At 37.0% G+C, this 19,283-nt stretch overlaps 2 protein-coding genes across 2 annotated transcripts; both read left to right on the top strand.

The window, feature by feature from the left end:
• Window positions 1-430: 430 nt before the first annotated feature.
• LOC108332403 (protein Iojap, chloroplastic) lies at window positions 431-4,769 on the top strand. The gene is made up of 5 exons (XM_017567655.2): window positions 431-735; window positions 1,575-1,701; window positions 3,181-3,319; window positions 3,399-3,487; window positions 4,189-4,769. The coding sequence occupies exons 1-5, from the start codon at window positions 493-495 to the stop codon at window positions 4,308-4,310; spliced, it is 720 nt and encodes a 239-aa protein (XP_017423144.1). The 5' UTR covers window positions 431-492; the 3' UTR covers window positions 4,311-4,769.
• Window positions 4,770-7,343: 2,574 nt separating this feature from the next.
• LOC108334112 (eukaryotic translation initiation factor 2 subunit gamma-like) lies at window positions 7,344-18,587 on the top strand. The gene is made up of 9 exons (XM_052870596.1): window positions 7,344-7,579; window positions 8,365-8,533; window positions 8,687-8,748; window positions 15,561-15,673; window positions 15,754-15,856; window positions 16,900-17,127; window positions 17,218-17,436; window positions 17,662-17,922; window positions 18,072-18,587. Exons 2-9 carry the CDS (start codon window positions 8,428-8,430, stop codon window positions 18,378-18,380), a joined length of 1,401 nt encoding a protein of 466 aa, XP_052726556.1. The 5' UTR covers window positions 7,344-7,579; window positions 8,365-8,427; the 3' UTR covers window positions 18,381-18,587.
• Window positions 18,588-19,283: the final 696 nt, after the last annotated feature.

Consider the following 19,283-nt stretch of genomic DNA (forward strand, 5'->3'; position numbering starts at 1 on the left):
ACATGGACAAGCCGTCTGTTTAGTGAACACGATCAAGCTCACTAGTTTGCTCATCGAGTTGGTGCTTGACTATTGAGGTTGATGTATGACCGAATAGTCTTTTTGGTAACTCATTGGTTTATTTTCCAAACTAGAAATTGACTATCCGAACTATGATTTATGATTCGGATCGTGTTTGACTGGACGATCATATATAAAAAATTCAAGAGAAAAATATAATATAATTTTCAAAAATTAAAATTTTTTTTAACATAAATTAAAATTAACAAATTTATAAGGTATATATATTTTTTACAAATTAGATTCATTTTAGTTTGTAAAAAAAAATCTTTTACAAATGTTTAAATAAGAGAAATGGAACTATTGAAGTGTTTGTTTAATAATAATAATAATAATAATAAAATGAACGAAATTACATTAATATCGCGACAGCCGGGCTCATTTCATTTCCCTATCCTTCTGTTTCCTAAATATCTCTTTTCGCAGCGACAAATGCTACCATCATCCACTGCCCTGTCTCTCGCCGGTGCCGGCATCGTGCTGACGGTGAATTTTTCCGGCAAACTGGTTCATCTGGAAGCCAAGTGTTCTCCCAGACCCAGAATGGTTTTCAGCCGTTGGTGCATAAAGGATCTTTCTTCACAGCAACACACCATCAATGGTTTCAAGTCCATTAAGCGAAACTCACTGTCGAGCTTCGCATTCGGTAGAAAAGCCGAAGACAGCTTTTTCTCGGTAAAATATAATCTTGTTCCTTGCAATTTTCGTTTTTTTTTTTAAATTGTTGGTTAATTTAATTTAGTATAAATAATATCATGTTTACAGTCCAGCTACAGTTTGGATAACATTGTAGCACTTTATAAATCTTCTGGGTTGAGTTTGAATTTTGGATTCCAAGAGAGTAAAAGACTTAGATACAAGTATCCTTCTGTTGTTTAAATTGGAGTTTTACATTATTAACATATATTGATTACCAACCTTTATTATGATAATTATTGATGTGAAATTCCAATTTTGGTTGGAAAACATTATAAGTACTTAAGGAACAACAAAGTTTTGTCTTCCATAAGGTGAGGAATTGAAAATTTGAAAGCTTACTTTTATAAAATGTTGACTTAGGCATGCAATTACTTGCTTTAAAATTTTCAATTACAAATTTAATTCCCCTATTTCACCCTCATTTTGGTGAAAAAGACTGCTTTTTGAGGAAAAAAGACAGTATCAGTTTTCTTGTCCTTTATCTTCGTGACAACAAGTGAACCTTGTCATCTTCGCCACATTTATTTTTCCAATCCCCTCGTTATTCATCGCAATATATTCTAGTCTTGAAAACAGTGTACCTTATGAACTCACTTGGATGTTAACTGCTAAAATGAGAATATAGGTCAATTCTCTTTTATAGGACTCTTTTACACATTTTATTTGTTTGTGTGCTGCATGGATTTATAACATCAAATTTCAACTGACATCCTTTCTAATGAAACTTAGATACTTATGTAAACTTTGTCATGTTAAATTGCGGTTGATGATCAGCATTAAGGGGACGTAAGTAACGAAAGTTGTGTACTTTGCAGGATGTAAATGAAGACACAGATGAAATGTATGAAGATTTAATTAATAATTATGGAAAAGTGGTATTTAGTAGAAAAGACAAAAAGCCTGCTAGCGCAGAGATTGACGATGATGCTGAAAGCCTGTCATGTAAGCTGGAAGGAAGTTTTGTCAAAGAATTTTTTTCCACCTTGTTTACATTCATGTACAATCTGTCTTTCAACCTTTTGGATTATATCAGGTTTCTTTAAGAAGATTCGTCTGTCAGATTATCTGAAGGATGATAAATTACATAAGAATCTTGTAAAGCAATTTAGGAATAACAATATTAAAAATAGGCGAGTTCATTTCTATAGTTTTTAGGTAGGTATATTACTTAGAGATTTAAAAATATATATACAATTTGTAGAGCGATAGGAACTTGGTTATTGTGGTGTGCTTAAGTCACACATTGAGTAACATGGAATCTTTGGTGGAGTATTTAAGTGCTTTGTTCTTCCCCACTTGATGGCTAGCTTTTGAGGTTGAATTCCCATGTGTTTCAGTACTTATGAGTCGGTATCACAGCCAGTTGTTGGTGTGTCATAAAGGACTACACTAAGGGTTCTGGGGTTCTGAACAACACGGAGTTAAATGAAGTGCCTAGAATGAAAGCCGTGAGACATCAGCTCTTATGGGTGGTGGCCTATGATAGGAACTTGGGTATTATGAATGTTTGATGATGTATTGAAGTGCATTATTCTTTCTCCTTAATAGCCTAGACTTTTAGGGTGTGTTCCCCATGTACATGGATACGCATGCAGGTATAAAGCATAAATTCTGGGAGAATAAAGTTGAAATAAATTAATGCAGATGAAAATAAAGAATATTCTTGCTGCCATGGGGCTGTAAAGGGAAGTGGATACCCATAAATACCCTGATCTTCCTTCACCTTTGTTGGGTGATTGGAGCCTCATTTAAATAAATAACCTAAGCTCATATGTTTTTACTGGACTCAGCCTGTTTGATATTTTGAATTTGTTTAGCTTATCTATTTGTTGGTGAAAGATTTTTATCGATATGGTTGTTTAACTGATAAATGTAATTGTTTTCGTGTGTGCTTGTGAACAAAATCATGCTACTTAACGTGCCTCCATGGCCACTCTCCACCATATACCTGTTGTGCTTGGATTTGGCCAGGCTTTCAGTTCTGTGTCATTCTGACTTAATTGATGAGTAAGTAGATTCTGTTTGTAAGAATATTACTACATATGTGTGAACACAGTTAATCTCCATGTTTATTGTTATAACATTAAACATATACAAAGAAATTTTAGCGGGGCAATTATAATTTTATTAAGTACTTGAATGAATCTTCTTTGTGTGTTTCGAAGTAGAAAATCCTCTCTGCTAACACCTAATTTATAAATATGTCTTCTCAGTTGAGTGCATTGGTTTTTACTTTTCTGTTTAATTGTTCTGTACCATGGAATCTTTCTGTAAGATCATGTTAATTTCCCCTGAATACAAGTGTGTTCAACTGTTCGAAAAACTAGTTCAGTTACTTTCTGCTTATACAAAACTATTTAAGAGAGGAAGAAATGTACCGAGCCTCAAATACTGTCTAATTGCTAAGGGTCATATTTGTAGTTGCTGTGGAATTGGCTTCGGTTGCAAGTGAGGTTAAGGCAGCAGATATAAAGGTCTTGTTTGTGAAGCCACTTGTTTACTGGACCCGATTTTTTATCATAGCTACAGCATTTTCTCGTCCCCAGATTGATGCTATCGGGTAAGGGCTTTGTCACTGATATCTTTATATTGAGAAGGCAATTTTTGAGGATTTCATTTTTGTTGATATTGCATTTTAGGTCCAGGATGAGAGATCGAGCTGAGAAGAAATATGGAAAAATTCCAACAGGAGATACAAAGCCTAACTCATGGACCCTGTTGGACTTCGGTAAGTGATTTTAAATTATAATAGCATAACCTGCTAATAGAAATCTTGTTATCACTTAAGAACAAAGCTTTACATGCCATTGCCATCGTACTCCAACCTCCCTTCTAACAGGTACCATGTAGTGCTGCCACTGAAATTGATGCCATCTTACTAAAAAACATGTTTCTTAAGTTTTATATCTTAAATTTCTACCCAGTTTCTTTTATGAGGAAAAGAAGAAAACTTTTAGAAAGGGAGGAACTGCATTTTCTTGAAGGATAAAATATCTACTTGAAAATTAACAAAGAACAGAGTCTGCTGCAGAGAGCAGGAGTACATCAATTCAGTAAAGCCCTTTAATTGTCTGCATTTACCCGAAGAAATCCCTTGTAGTTGGCCATTGCACTCCAACAAGATGTATAAAACATACACCTGCAAAGACAAAACTTGTTAAATACATTGTACTCCGACATGATGCAACACCATACCTCAGAGAAGATTCTACCCTCTTTGATCCCACCAGAGCCGTTTTAGCCAATCAACAAAAAATTGTGTCATCCAAAAAGCCTATATAATTTTACAGATCAAGAGTGCACTTGGCCTATGCTTGTAGTTAATTAATGGAAACGGTTGCTTCACTGGTTCTAGATTAGGCTTGGTTTGGTAATCTTGTTGAGTACTGTGAGATCCTTGTGGCTCTAGTGATTGTTTATTGGTTACAGGTGATGTTGTTGTTCACATCTTCCTTCCCTCACAGAGAACTTTCTACAATTTGGAAGAGTTTTATGGTAATGCAACACCAGTAGAGCTTCCTTTTGAAAATCAACCACCATTTCTTAGTTGACAGCACCTTTTGTTTGCCGGCAATTGAAAAAACTCAAGATGATCAAGACATTTATAATGACCAGCTTTCAGAAGTCTATCAATCACTGCCAGCTTTGGTTTGTTTACATGAGTATGATGTAGGCCTTCCAATATGCTTATCAGCAGGAGAATTTGAGCTTTCCTTTAGCTGGGATGGGAGTGGAGAATCACTCAATGGGGAAGCGAAAAGGCACAATTTCATTGCATTCAGAAGTCTCTTTTTCTGAATTTTTACATTAGAGTGGTAATTCCTATTAAAAATCTTTAGCAAATGGGTATAGAGGACAAATTGTTGAAGTCCGTCTTGAAATTCGATTTCCGTTAGTTTGAATTAGGTGGGTTTTGTGAAATCATGTATTCTTTTTCTTCCATATTTAAAACAAGAGAAAGAGGACAAGAAAACGATGATTCAAAGGAACCTTTTGCTCTCTTCTTTTCCTATTTGCTGTGGACTTAAAAGGTAAAAGGTTAAGTATTTTTCCGGATATTTTATAATGATCCCAATGTATATGGTCATTTGTGTGTGAAGGTTGGAAAACTGGTTAAGATTTTATTGTCTTTGCAAAATAATTAAGAGAACAAGTTTTGTTACTCTCTTTCTCTATTTCCACTCTACCCTATATTCACCATTCTCATGGATTTTAACTAACTTCAACTTAAGCTTTATGTAAAGTCTATCTTGGAAATTAATTAAAAATGAATTGATGAACTCAATTCTAACACTTGGTACACGGCAAATATAAATATAATTATTTTCAAATAACAATTATAATATTAATTACTATATTTTATATTTTAAAGTTATTTTTGAATTAACTAAGTCACGTTGTAAATATTATGCAAAACTATAGATATTAAGTATTATTGTTTTAATAATAAAGACATTTAATATTGCATTTTTTATAAATTGATATAATATATGGTTATATGTATATTATCATTTGAATAAATGTTATAGTGTAAATTGAAATATCTTATATACTTGTTAAGACAATATTATTTAAATACTATGTGTTAAGATAAGATTGTCTAAGTATATCTAGTTTTGAAGTTTAACAAAATGTCTAAACGAAATAGGGTTAAACAATGTGAGACGTCTAGAATATTAAATACAAAGCCCTAAAATTTATATATTAAAAATAACATAAACCCTATAAGTTACTCAAATAGAGAATGCTTAAACGATAATACACGTATAATACCTAAACGGTTAGGATCGTCTAACGCTTTATTGCATGTACGTTATATTACTCTTTTTCTATGCATATCATATCAATATGGTACTTTATTTAAAAAGCATGAATTCTTGTCCTCATGTGATTGAATTCGAACCTGTTATGAGAGTATTAGGAGTTATTTGGTGTGTTATTGTAATAGAATTACTACAGCAGAATTATTACAGCCGGTTCAGATTTAATTATTTGTGTTTGGCTACCATTGATTGAATACTTTCAATTTGTTGTGAGGACTTTAGGTATTGTTTTTTATATGGTTTGGTAGTAGTGTTGCTGCAATAGTATATTTTGTTAATTGCTCGAGTTGGCTGCCTTTTACTTATTGAAATCTAACTTGTTTAGTTAATTGCATACGCTAGTTTTTGTTTTCTTTTGGGGTTGTCCGAGCCTAAGGTAAGGTAGTTGCATGATTGTTATTGCTTTTGGTTAGCTTGTGTTGGTCGAGAGGTTGTTATGATTGTCATGCTTGATTATCTATGTAAGAATGTAAAACAAGTTTATTAGGGTGTCTTCTTGATGTACCTACTAAATTCGAGGATGTCTCTTTTGCCCGTGTGACGCAATGGAAGAGGATGTGTTTGAGTGCTACACCATCTCGCATGTGTGAGGCAGTTGGGAGGGAAATGATGTTTTGTCTTTCGGTTCTGGCTCGTTGCTGAGTATAGTATCAGGTATGTGATGCTCCGAAGTTGTTACTCGTAAGTCCTTACAGGAGACAAGTCCATACTGTGATGAAAGGATGATTCAAACCACCTTGTGTTTGGTGAACTGGTTTGTACAATAGGATACAAAAGTTAGACAACGTGTTAAAAATTGTTGTTGTGATGACCATGTTTGAATAATTCATTTATGACACTAATATAATGATTAATGCTTTGTTTTGAGTTTTTTTATTGGTTAATAGTTTTCGAGTTAGCTTACTCCTATTTGTTTGATTGTGTGTGATGATTGTATAGCCCGTGTGTTATACGAGAGTAGGTGATAATACAGACTAATAAGGTATAAAGTGGCAAGAGGATAAAAAGAACTTGATGATTTTATTTATTTTTACTTCTGAATAAAATTTGAAGACAAGGTAATTTAAGTTGCATATTTTATTTGAAGACTATTTGTTATATTGTTTGTCTACACAATAGAATAATAAAATTTTAATTCTTTCCATCTCAGCGGTGAGTTTTAAACATGTTAATAGCTTTATAACTGTTTGTGATGTTACAATATCTCTTTTAAACTCCAGCGTTTTCTTTCTTTTTCTTTTTTTTGCAAGAGTGAGAGTAGAGTACATTTACTAATAATGGGGTAACTGGAAGCAAAAGTATATCACTATATACAATCGATCAAGGATTTTCATCCTCTAGGAAGTGATTAGATTGATTTTTAGCTATACCTCATAGTTGCTACCTGCACGACATAGTAAAGAAGGCCGAAAGATCAAAAGATCCAAGTTCTAAATATTCTAAATAGGCTTTTGCTTCCTGGATTCACATAATCGCTACCTACACCTCTTTCGTAAAATCAAAAGACCAAAATACCCTCGTAATATAATTTTACGTTGACTCCTCCCTTGTAGGTTTGCAAGACGCTGCCCACTGTGCACCACGACGCTCTGCTGCCTCTGCATTGTCACCACTGGACCGCAAAGCACTGTCGTCGTGTAGTTAGCAATTGTGGGGGTGTAAGAAGCAAAACTTCTAATTGTACATTAAGTTATGGCCCATATTGAAAAGCCCACAATCATTTCTAATCCCAAGGCCAATTGGTTCACATATCCTTGAGCGCCAAGGAAAACCTAGTCACTCTCGTCGAGCTCAAATCATAAATTCCAAGTGCTGTCGGAGCTTCCATTTTCGGAGAACTGCAAACAGAAAATTCGCGAGCTGAGAGAATCGCAACCAGAGAGCACGACGTGCCACCACGCAGCGAAACGACGAGGAGTTTGGGTGACCGGAGAAGAGAACGACACGTGGCGAATAGAGACCAGAACAGCGAGTTGTAGGAGAAGAACGAAATTGCGGTGAGCTTTTTTATTTCCGCACAAGAAAAGACAATCAATGGCGTTCTTTTGGGCTAAAAAGAAAACCCCTATGGACTCTCCAACTCGATTGCAAGCTCGTGAGTTTCGCCGAGCTCACCGAGTTCACAGCGAGCCTACCAATCCTGCTCCAAAAATGAGTTTGCTTCTGAGTGAACTCGGATAATGGGTGTGGGAACGTAAACTAAACTCGAACGACACGCGAATTTGATAATCATGATGGTGATCAACTATGTTGTTCCGCAATGTGTTAATTGCTTTTGGAAATTGAAATTATGCAAAAGGAAAATTATATCGATTTTGTCCTCTTTGAAAAGACTTAAAGTATTTTTTAAGTAATTCATCTTTACTCATTCCCAATTCGGCAATCTACTCAAGTTTCTTGCAAAAAAGAATGTGTGAAAAAAGGCTGTGCTTGTTGGGCTTTGGTGCCTGACTGAAGGTTGAACAATATATTCATAAATGCTACAAATCTAAAGGGTTTTCTGTGCACCATTTTTATATGTTAGAAAATTATACCCAAAAGCGTTGAACAATATTATTTTGGACACACTTGTAGTATTTAATTTTATTTATTACAAAATAATAAATCTGCGTGAAGTATACATATTTTATCCCTCACCGGTGAGGGGTTGTGGTAGGATAAGACAATAGAGGATTAGATTCTGTCTAATGTATGTAATGTAATACATGTACATTTCAAGATGTACAAACATGATAGATTCTGATACAGGTTTTTTGTTGTCCCGTGTTATATATACATGCAGATAGTTTAGTTGTCAAGTCACAAAACAGTTTCGCCACTTAAGATCCCATCGAAATCTGCCAAAATGTCGCGGAAGGGTTTGATGGAGCAAGACCTGAGTAAGTTGGATGTGACAAAGTTGCATCCACTTTCTCCCGAAGTCATATCTCGGCAAGCTACTATTAATATTGGTAATGTTTTCGCACGTTTTTGTGATTTAGCGCATATAATGTAATTAAAATGTACTGATGCCTCATGAAAATTAAAGTGTACAACATAAGTTGTGTAAGCTTCTCTTCTATCTGTGACGGTTGATATTGATGTATAGAATTGCATCCTGACAGGCACTATTGGTCATGTGGCACATGGCAAGTCAACAGTTGTGAAAGCAATATCAGGTGTCCAGGTATTCCTTTGTCTTGGAATGTTTCTCTTTCTTACAACGTGATTTAGGTTTAATTGAACACTGCAAACCGGTTTATAAAGTGAGTATTGCCGGATTTATATATGTTGAAATGTAATGTTTCTTTATTACTATTGTTTATGTATGGGGGAATCCATCAAGTTAGGGTTTTAGGAAGTACCTTTGTATTTTGCTCCTTTGTACTCTAAATACAATAGTAAATTGTAACAATGTAGTAAGAAAAATACATTGTTTTACTTAATTCAAAATTTTCAACTTGGTATCAAGAGCCAAAATTATTTCATCTTCACTGGTTGTCATGGGCACCATTAGCTGTTGTCATCTGTTGTTGCCTCTGTTGTTTGCCATTGCCTTCACTGTTTGTCATCGCATCTTCTCCGACAAAGGCAAGGTTAGGTGAGCCTCGAGAAGCACACCATGTGCTGTTGTTTTGTGGTCAGCTTCAAGTGCGTGTTTGTCACGCGTTGCCTTCCCGGTGCTGGAATCACACCACGTTGCTGCTGTTTGTCTGGCTAGAGCCTCCTAAACGTGTTGTTGTCCTTGTCCTTTTGTTTTGTTGGACGTCGCTTACACATGGAATGGCTTCTCCTATTGGAATGACTTCTTCTCTATCTGCTACTCCTACTATTACCACTACAAAGCTCAATTGGAAAAATTACTTATCTTGCTCCGCTTTTGTAGAGTTATGGTTTCTTGGTCAAGGATACCATAATCATCTTGAACAAGATGTTTGTACTCTTCCAGGTGAAGAAAAACCTTAGTGGTAGAAATTGGATTTTCGGTTATGTGTCGTTTTATGACAATATGTTGAGCAAGAGATCTTAGAAATTTTGAGATCTTAGAAATTTTGAGATCTTATAAGACATGCTTCTCATTTTTGGAAAATGCCACAAGACATTTTTGCTAATGACGTACAATGTCTCTTTCAGGCAACTCTAAGAGTAGCCGCACTCAAGCAAATCAATCATGATATGGTTTCTCATATAAGAAAGGCTCGAGTTGTAGTAGAAGAATTAAAGAATTTCTTTGTGGCTGATTCATTAGAAGATGTCAACAAAAAACTCCATAAGTTATTGAAATTTCGTCAATGGATAGCTTATTTACTAGACTTCTTTAGGTGCCTACATCGGTAAAAGATGAGAATTCAATTGATATGATTGAAACATCATTAATGGTAGCACCACGAGGAAAAGGAGGTAGGAGCAATTGAGGAGGATGTGGTGGTCGAAATGGGCGTCTTTAATGCTCATTGTTAGTAGTGGATTTTAAGCCTAACTCAACTCCACAAAACCGGCTTGTAAGGTGAGGTTTGCACCTCACTTATATATTATAATTTGGCCTTATCTCTAGTCGATGTGGGACTTCCAACACACCCCCTTCACGCCGAGGTATAGACATCTCGTGCGTGATAGTAGAAATTGGGTGGTCCGATAGCGGCCCGATTGCGGGTGGAAGAGAAGAATAGAATGCCCACTTAGAACTCGCTAGGATAGGCTCTAACCATGGCTCTGATACCATGTTAGTAGTGTCATAGAGACGTTGAATATCGTTGGCATAAATGCTTTGGGCTTTCTTCCAAAAGGAGTGACAAGTTTTGAAAGCCCTCAAAGATACAAAAAGTTTGGGTTCCACTGATTGCCATAACAGGGCACACAACTGGAAATCTGCTTGTTTCCACTGATCAGCTTTTTCAGTAGGCACATGGCTTCCATCTCGCTCAAGGTGGTCATAATGCCCTTGGCCAAGGAACCACATTTCAACGGCAGCAGACCATGATAGATAATTTTTTCCATTTAGCTTCTCGGAGGTAATTGATGGACTTCCAGAGAAGGAAAGAGTACTGCCAGACGCCATTTCTGAAGAAGACGAATAGTACTAACGAAGAACAAGAAAACCCTAAGGGTTTAGACGAAGGAAACTTTGACAGTGATGGACGACGGTGGCCGGCAATGGCGGGCGGTGACGGTGGCCGGAGACGGTGGCCGGAGACGGTGGCCGGAGACGGTGGCCGGAGACGGTGGCCGGACGGTGGCCGGCGACGGCCGACGGTGGCCGACGGTTGACGGTGGCCGGCGGCGGGCAGCGGCGGGCGACAAAGAACTGTGGCGCCGGACAAATATATATTACGAGACAGAAACCAGAGCGGGATCGACCCGCTCTGATACCAACTTAAGATTGAAACTGTAAAATAATTCTAGAGGGCTTGATTGATCCCTCTCACAATCTTCTATTTATAAGAATAAATTGATACACAAATACATGATAAATAGGGTAACCCTAGACACAATATAATCATGATAAATAGGGTAATCCTAGACATAATATAATCATGATAATAGGGTAACCCTTGACACACTATAATGATGATAAAATAGGATAAATATCCTAACACTCCCCCTCAAGCTGGAGCATACAAATTGTATGTACCAAGCTTGGAACAAATAAACTCAATCCGAGGACCCCTTAATGACTTGGTCAATACATCTGCGAGTTGATCGTTTGACCCAATAAACTCAGTACATATTTCTTTGGTCAACAACTTTTCACGAACAAAATGACAATCAATTTCTATATGTTTAGTCCTCTCGTGAAACACTGGATTTGATGCAATGTGGAGAGCAGCTTGATTGTCGCAATACATCTTCATAGTATGGATGTCACAAAATTTAACCTCTTGAAGGAATTGTTTCACCCATATAAGTTCACATGTTAGTGATGCCATTGCCCTATACTCGGCTTCCGCGGTTGATCGAGCTACTACATTCTGTTTCTTACTTTTCCATGAAATAATGTTTCCTCCCAGAAAAACACAATATCCTGTTGTAGACCGTCTATCAATAGGTGAACCTGCCCAATCTGCATCACAATACCCAGAGACATGAATGCTTCCTTTATCTTCATATAACAATCCTTGCCCGGGAGCCTTCTTTACATACCTTAGAATGCGAATGAGAGCATTCCAATGGTCAATACATGGAGCCTGCATGAACTGACTAACCACTCCAACTGCAAAGGATAGATCTGGCCTTGTAATAGTGAGATAAATCAGTTTGCCAACCAGCCTCCTATACCTCTCTGGATCGGAGAATAATTCACCTTCTTCTGTCCTTAATTTCTGGTTTGGGTCCATGGGACTGTCTACCGGTCTACAATCAATCATGCCTGTTTCTTGTAATATATCAAGAGCATACTTCCTTTGGGAGATTACAACTCCATCTTTTGATTGCGCTACTTCAATGCCTAAGAAATATTTGAGACTTCCAAGATCCTTGGTTTGAAAATGTCTACACAAGTACTCTTTTAGTTGAGATATTCCAACAGCATCATTTCCTGTAATGACAATATCATCAACATATACTATTAAGTAAACACATTTCCCGAGAGAAGAATGACAATAAAAAACTGAATGGTCTGCTTCACTGCGTTTTAGCCCAAATTTTTGAACAATGGAGCTAAACTTTCCAAACCAAGCACGTGGGGATTGCTTGAGGCCATATAGAGATCGATGCAATTTGCATACCATACCAGACTCCCCCTGAGCAACAAACCCTGGAGGTTGCTCCATATAAACTTCTTCCTCAAGATCACCATGTAGGAAGGCATTCTTGATATCCAATTGATGAAGTGGCCAGTGACGAATGGCTGCCATGGCAAAGAAGAGACGAATAGTAGTCATCTTGGCTACAGGAGAGAAAGTGTCACAATAATCAAGACCATAAACCTGAGTGTAACCTTTTGCAACAAGCCGAGCTTTGAGCCGATCAATTTCACCATCAGGGCCAACTTTAACTGCATACACCCATCGACAACCAACCGCCTTTTTTCCTGGGGGAAGGGGCACCAGCTCCCAAGTATTACTGTGGTCAAGAGCCTGCATTTCTGCAATCATAGCTTGTCGCCATCCAGGATGATCAAGTGCTTCTTTCACATTCTTGGGTATAACAACAGAGGACACTGAGGATAAAAGAGAAAAATAGGAGGGCGACAATCGATGATAGCTTAGAAAATTATAAATGGGATGAGGGTTCCGAGTGGAACGAGTACCTTTTCTGAGGGCAATAGGCCATGCTGAATCATTTGCACCAGGAGGCGTGGGAGGAGGTGACGAGGGAGAAGAATCTGAAGTAGGAGATTCACCATTGTCTTGGGGAGGTGGACTATCCATTGGGGCCCTGTGTGGGATGATCTCAGTATGTGGAGAAACAGGTGTAGAAGGATTGTGATTATGACTGGGAATGACAGAGACAGTGGAGCTATTTGACTCAAGCATTGGAATAGGAAGGACCTGCTGGAGGATAGAAACATCCTGAACAGATGGAGAGAAGTAAGGAGTCTGTTCAAAGAATGTGACATTGGCAGACATGTAATACTTCTTAGTTTCAGGAGAGTAACACCGATATCCTTTTTGAAGTCGAGAATAGCCTAAGAAGACACATTTGAGAGCGCGAGCGGAGAGTTTGTCTAGACCTGGAGACATGTCATGAACAAAACATACACAGCCAAACACTCGGGGAGATGTATGAAAGAGAGGATCATTAGGAAACAAAATGGAGAAAGGGACTTTATTATCAAGAGAGGAGGAGGGCATCCTATTAATAAGATAACATGCAGTTAAGATGGCATCCCCCCAGTGATGGACAGGAATATGGGCACCAAGCAAAAGGGTACGAGCAGTTTCAACCAAGTGTCTATTTTTTCGTTCTGCTATACCATTTTGCTGTGGTGTATGAGGACAAGTAGACTGATGTAAGATACCATGGGAACTCAAGATGGCAGAAAAGGAGGATGAAAAATACTCTTTGGCATTATCACTTCTTAATATTTTGATTACTTGACCAAATTGATTCTTGATTTCATTCAAAAAGGATGTAAAGATAGCTAACAATTCAGAACGATTTTTCATAAGATAAACCCAAGTACATCTTGAATATTCATCAATAAAGGTAACAAAATATCTATAACCAAAGGAGGAGATACGACTAGGTGCCCATATATCAGAATGGATGATGGAAAAACTAGAATTACATATTGATTGAGACCTTTTAGGAAAGGAAGATCTAACATGTTTTCCTAATTGACATGACTCACATTCTAAGGTTTGGAGACCACTAAGTTCAGGACACATCTTTTTTAATTTGGACAAATGAGGATGGCCAAGTCGATCATGTAGCACTTTAGGATTAAGAGCAGCAACACAAGACACCCTTGGACGAGATCCAAAATGGTATAATCCGCCAGCTTCATATCCTTCTCCAATCTGTCTCCCCGAACCACACTCCTGTATAACAAAAGATTTATGATCAAAGGTTATTGAACAATTTAACATTTTAGTCAACTGGCTTAAGGAAATTAAATTAAAAGGACAATTAGGGACAAAAAAGACTGAGTTGAGATTGAGGGAGGGAGACAAAGAAACATGACCGACTCCTTTGGAAGAAGTTTTAGATCCATTTGCAAGGGTTATGAAATGAGGTTTTTCTCGAAAGGAAATAGATGAGAACAAAGAGGTATTACCAGAAATGTGATCAGAAGCACCTGAGTCAATTACCCATGAATTTTGACATTCCATAGATTGAGAAACGCAGGCTGTTGATGTATTGGGAGATTGAGATGGTTGTGCCAAGCTGTTAGACTTTAACCTTAAATACTCTTGATATTCATCCTCAGAAAACATAGAAGTAGAGGTTTCAGTTTTCAAAGTGGAAGTTTCAGTCTTCGAAATATTGGCGGTTTTGGAAGGGAAACCATGTAAGGAGTAGCAATTCTCTTGAGTATGACCCATCCTTTTACAATATGTGCATTGAGTACGTCCCCGACCTCCTCGTCCTCCTCCTCTAGTGCCACGTCCTCCTCTTCCTCGTGTGGCAACCATGACAGATGGTTCCACTAGTTCATGCGCTTCTTGAGTTTGAGATACCGGGACACGCAGAAGGCGAGTGGTCAATGTTTCCATAGAGGGGACCTCATGACTAGTTAGAAGTTGATCTCTGAGATGATCAAAATCGGGATGTAGGGCACAAAGGATCAACACCATGTAGAATTTGTCTAGTTTCTTTTTTATATCCTCTAATGGATCTACTTCCAAAAACATCCTAAGTTCTTCGACAGCAGATTGGGCTTCAGTCATGAAGGACACCATATCATGGTCTGCCATTTTAAGAGATGCAAGTTTCCTTGATAGATTTCTTGATAGATTCCTTGATAGATTTCTTGACAGATCATTTAGTATTTTATGGTCACTCTTCTTGATAGATTTCTTAGAACAATTATTCTTGAAGACTTACATTATTTAGGGTCACTCACTACTTAAAGAGTGAAATTGACTTAAAAGGTGAAAAATTGCTGACAACCCCCCTACCCCCAGCACACACACACACATACATATTTATTGTATTTTTATGAGACCTAGGTTTGTCCAATGCACTTCTTTTGTTGTGGAGTGGAGGTTTGAGAAGAGTATGTACTCGTCATCTTGTATGGTTATCGCTGGTGACTTTTATTTAGTCAACCTGAGTATGTGGGTACATGCAGCTTGTAAAACCTGGCTAGTGGGTTTCTTTCAATATCTATAGTTTATTATGGATAATTCTATTTGTATTTGAAAACCTGAATTGGGTTCTCTTGATTGGAAGCGGTTATCTCTTTCTGGAGGCTTTATGGGGTTGTTTGCTTTTTTCTGTTCTGTTTTAAAAAGCAGGATTACACGTAAAGATGCCATGTTTTATTATTTACACTTACCTTTTATCTTTAGATATTTAAACTATTGACCTATTGTTTCCATGAATGCTGCGCAGACTGTGCGTTTCAAAAATGAATTGGAGCGTAACATCACAATCAAGCTTGGCTATGCAAATGCAAAAATATACAAGTGTGAAGATGAACGGTGTCCAAGGCCTATGTGCTACAAGTGGGTGCTTATTTTTCCATTAGCCATTATGATATCAGGTTATTTTAACTTTTGGTGGACTGATTAATTGTTTCTTACAGGGCTTATGGAAGTGGGAAAGAAGATGGTCCTATGTGTGATGTGCCGGGGTTTGAAAACAGCAAGATGAAATTGCTGAGACATGTTTCATTTGTGGATTGTCCGGTAAAGTTCTGGACTCACATTATTATTTAGGACTGCATAATGCATGTTTTTCATTAGATTTTATTTTAGCTATAATATTGGATATACCTGCACATTTGGTAAGATATAATATTGAGACATTTTACTTGTATACATCATCTCTCCTTAGCATATTTTCTGTCCTTAAATAGAAGGAATATATGAGATATCGTTTGTGTATGCGCATGATGTATGAATATACACACAAAATGAAAAATTCTTAGGTGCTCTTAATGAGCAATAGAGATCTCTTGCTCGTATCTGTATTCCCCCATCTTAGTTAGTCATTACTGTATGTAGTTACTCTAGTACTGCTATAAAAGTGGTATAGTACACGTTCAATCTTACATACTAAGATAAATGTAATGCACAAGGAGCATAATAGGTACTGGTTCAGAATATTGAAAATTTGTGTTTATTGAAGAAATATGAATGTGGCCACAAGAAGGGGATATTTTGGTATGATTCATCAAAGAAAAATGACAACTTGTTATTAGAAGTACTGCTTATGAGAATAGATCATGTTGCATTCTTTTTTTTAGCCATGTGAAAAGAGGTATGGGGAGACCAAGGGCATTAATTAAAGAATCTCATGGTGAATAGTATCCTTGAGAAATTTGGTTTCTAACCGAGTCCAACGACATAGTGTGATCTATGTGATTGATCTTACGTAGTGGGACACAACTAATGCTGTTATTTGTTGATAGAAAACTGTTGTATTGGTGGCATTCAAGATTTCTGGTTTGTTCCCTTTCTGAATTATTTTTCAAATCTAAATATATCCCTTGCTATTAAGGTTTCATTATCTTATCCAATATCACCTTAATCTGCTCACTAACCTAGTAACTAAAGGTGCTGCAAAGAGCACCTAATATTTCGTCATATATATTTTTTGCTTTTACTCTTGGGTATCTATAAGCAATGTAAGGACAGGTCTCCAATCAAATGGCTAAATCATTTAATATATATTTTAGTTTGTTTTTACATGTATCTGATATTTGTTTTTACTTTACCAATTTCCGTAGGGACATGATATTCTCATGGCTACTATGCTTAATGGAGCAGCAATCATGGATGGAGCTTTATTACTCATAGCTGCTAATGAAAGCTGCCCACAACCACAAACCTCTGAGCACTTAGCTGCTGTGGAAATTATGCGTCTACAGCATATAATAATCCTTCAGAACAAGGTTGACTTGATTCAAGAAAATGTGGCAATCAATCAGCATGAAGCAATTTCAAAGTTTATACAGGTGAGTTTTCTTTAAATAGATTTCTTTTACACAAGTGAATTCCTTTTCAATAGCCTACATGAAAGTTTCCCCCTTTTTGTGACTTACCAGGGAACTGTTGCCGATGGTGCACCAGTAGTACCCATTTCAGCACAGTTAAAGTATAATATTGATGTTGTGTGCGAGTATATTGTGAAGAAGATTCCAATCCCTGAGAGGAACTTTGTTTCTCCACCTAACATGATTGTAATCCGATCATTTGATGTCAATAAACCTGGTTTTGAGGTTGATGAAATAAAAGGAGGTGTAGCTGGTGGAAGCATTCTGAGGGTAAGTCTTATGGTCAATTTCCTATATGTCATGCTTGATTTGCGCTGTTGTCTTGAATTGCAGTTATTAAGTCAGTAATGATGTCTGGAATGCATAATTTATATAATGTTTGATGCTTGTTATTTTTATTCCGAAATCAAGGAATGAAATAAACCTTGTGTGGTATTTATGTAACGTGGCTTAAAAGACTAAGGTCAGACTCACCCGACAAATTTTTCTTTACAGGGTGTTTTGAAGGTGAATCAATTCATTGAAGTTCGACCTGGGATTGTTGTTAAAGATGAGAGTGGAAATATCCGATGCACACCAATATACTCAAGAATAGTTTCATTGTATGCCGAACAAAATGAGCTTCAATTTGCTGTACCTGGAGGCCTAATTGGTGTTGGGACAACAATGGATCCCACACTGACACGTGCCGATAGGTTGGTAGGTCAAGTTCTAGGAGAGGTTGGATCACTACCTGAGGTTTTTGTTGAATTGGAGGCAAGTTATTCTTAATTATCCATTTGTGCTTGCTGCCAGTAATGAGTTATCAATCAAGTATGATTTTTGCAATTGAAAAGATGAGATAAGATAGAGATGTTTGTAACACCTTTATTTCTTCTGAACCTTATTCTGTATTGATCGTGCAGGTAAACTTTTTCCTGCTTAGACGGCTTCTTGGGGTCCGAACAAAAGGGTCAGAGAGACAAGGGAAGGTATCGAAGCTGGCGAAGGGAGAGATGCTAATGTTGAACATAGGATCAATGTCAACGGGGGCTAGAGTAATTGCTGTGAGAAATGACTTGGCAAAGTTGCAACTTACATCCCCTGTCTGCACTAGCAAGGGTGAGAAGATAGCACTTAGTCGACGTGTTGAGAAGCATTGGCGTCTTATTGGATGGGGCCAAATCCAAGCAGGAATCACCCTTGACGTCCCTCCTGCCCCCCATCTCAGTTGAACGCAGACAAGCAACACCACACCTACAACAATTTAGATATGCGGGAAGGGAGACAATTGTTAGGAACAATTTTTGTGAGGTGGCGAAGAAAATATTTTGATTGTTCTGTATTTTAGTTTTCACATCGTTGTTGTTTTATTTTACCCATGTACCTATTATTGAAGTTCAATATAAGTTGTTGGTCCCCCAGCACGTATATCGAAGCAATCAATTGCTTATTATCGGTGCATAGGTCTGTGAAGGTGTACGGATGCGATTTCTTTCCTCTAGACCTAGCCTTAACAAGGACATATCGGGATCTTTAGTTTGTTATAACAAGCAATCAATTGCTCATTATACGTGAGTAAATGAAGTTGCGGATGTGAAGCATGATTGACTTGCGAGATGAAGAGAAATATTTAAGGTTTTTTAAGTTTTTATTTATTTATAGTGTTGGATCAATGTAATTGAACTCATTTTTATTTCCTTGGTCATTTCAATTAATCTTGAATGATGTAATTGGACATTGTTTTTCGAATTATTATGATTTTATTTATTTTTACACGTTTAAATATTGAGGTTTTTGAAAAAAAATACATTTTCGCGTTTTTAAAAGAAAGTTTTGAAATGTTCGATGTTTACAATAACTCATGACACTCTAAATTGGGGCATTACAACAAGGCCTAGTTTGTACAATCTCATGCTATAATTCCATTGCTCACATCATGATAAGAAATCATAGTATGTAAAATTCTGGCAATGTGTTTCAAAGAACCTTGCATTAACGGTGACAAAAAATTAATAAACATTCAAAAATAAACTTTATAACATAAAGAATGTAGGATAACATACCATCATATCAGAATCTATGGGTGATCTACAACTAGCGGGCATGTTATCTGGATTATGTCGTTGGAGTTGAGG

Source organism: Vigna angularis, chromosome 11, assembly GCF_016808095.1.
Source record: "Vigna angularis cultivar LongXiaoDou No.4 chromosome 11, ASM1680809v1, whole genome shotgun sequence".
Lineage (NCBI taxonomy): Eukaryota > Viridiplantae > Streptophyta > Magnoliopsida > Fabales > Fabaceae > Vigna > Vigna angularis.

Excerpts from the sequence above, each read along its gene's own strand:
- LOC108334112 (XM_052870596.1), top strand. The coding sequence starts at position 8,428 with ATGTCGCGGAAGGGTTTGATGGAGCAAGACCTGAGTAAGTTGGATGTG. Across the intron at positions 15,857-16,899 it reads TTTCATTTGTGGATTGTCCG|GGACATGATATTCTCATGGC; the intron begins GTAAAGTTCTGG and ends CAATTTCCGTAG. Across the intron at positions 17,437-17,661 it reads CTGGTGGAAGCATTCTGAGG|GGTGTTTTGAAGGTGAATCA; the intron begins GTAAGTCTTATG and ends TTTTCTTTACAG.
- LOC108332403 (XM_017567655.2), top strand. The coding sequence starts at position 493 with ATGCTACCATCATCCACTGCCCTGTCTCTCGCCGGTGCCGGCATCGTG. Across the intron at positions 3,320-3,398 it reads CCCCAGATTGATGCTATCGG|GTCCAGGATGAGAGATCGAG; the intron begins GTAAGGGCTTTG and ends ATTGCATTTTAG. Across the intron at positions 3,488-4,188 it reads ATGGACCCTGTTGGACTTCG|GTGATGTTGTTGTTCACATC; the intron begins GTAAGTGATTTT and ends TATTGGTTACAG.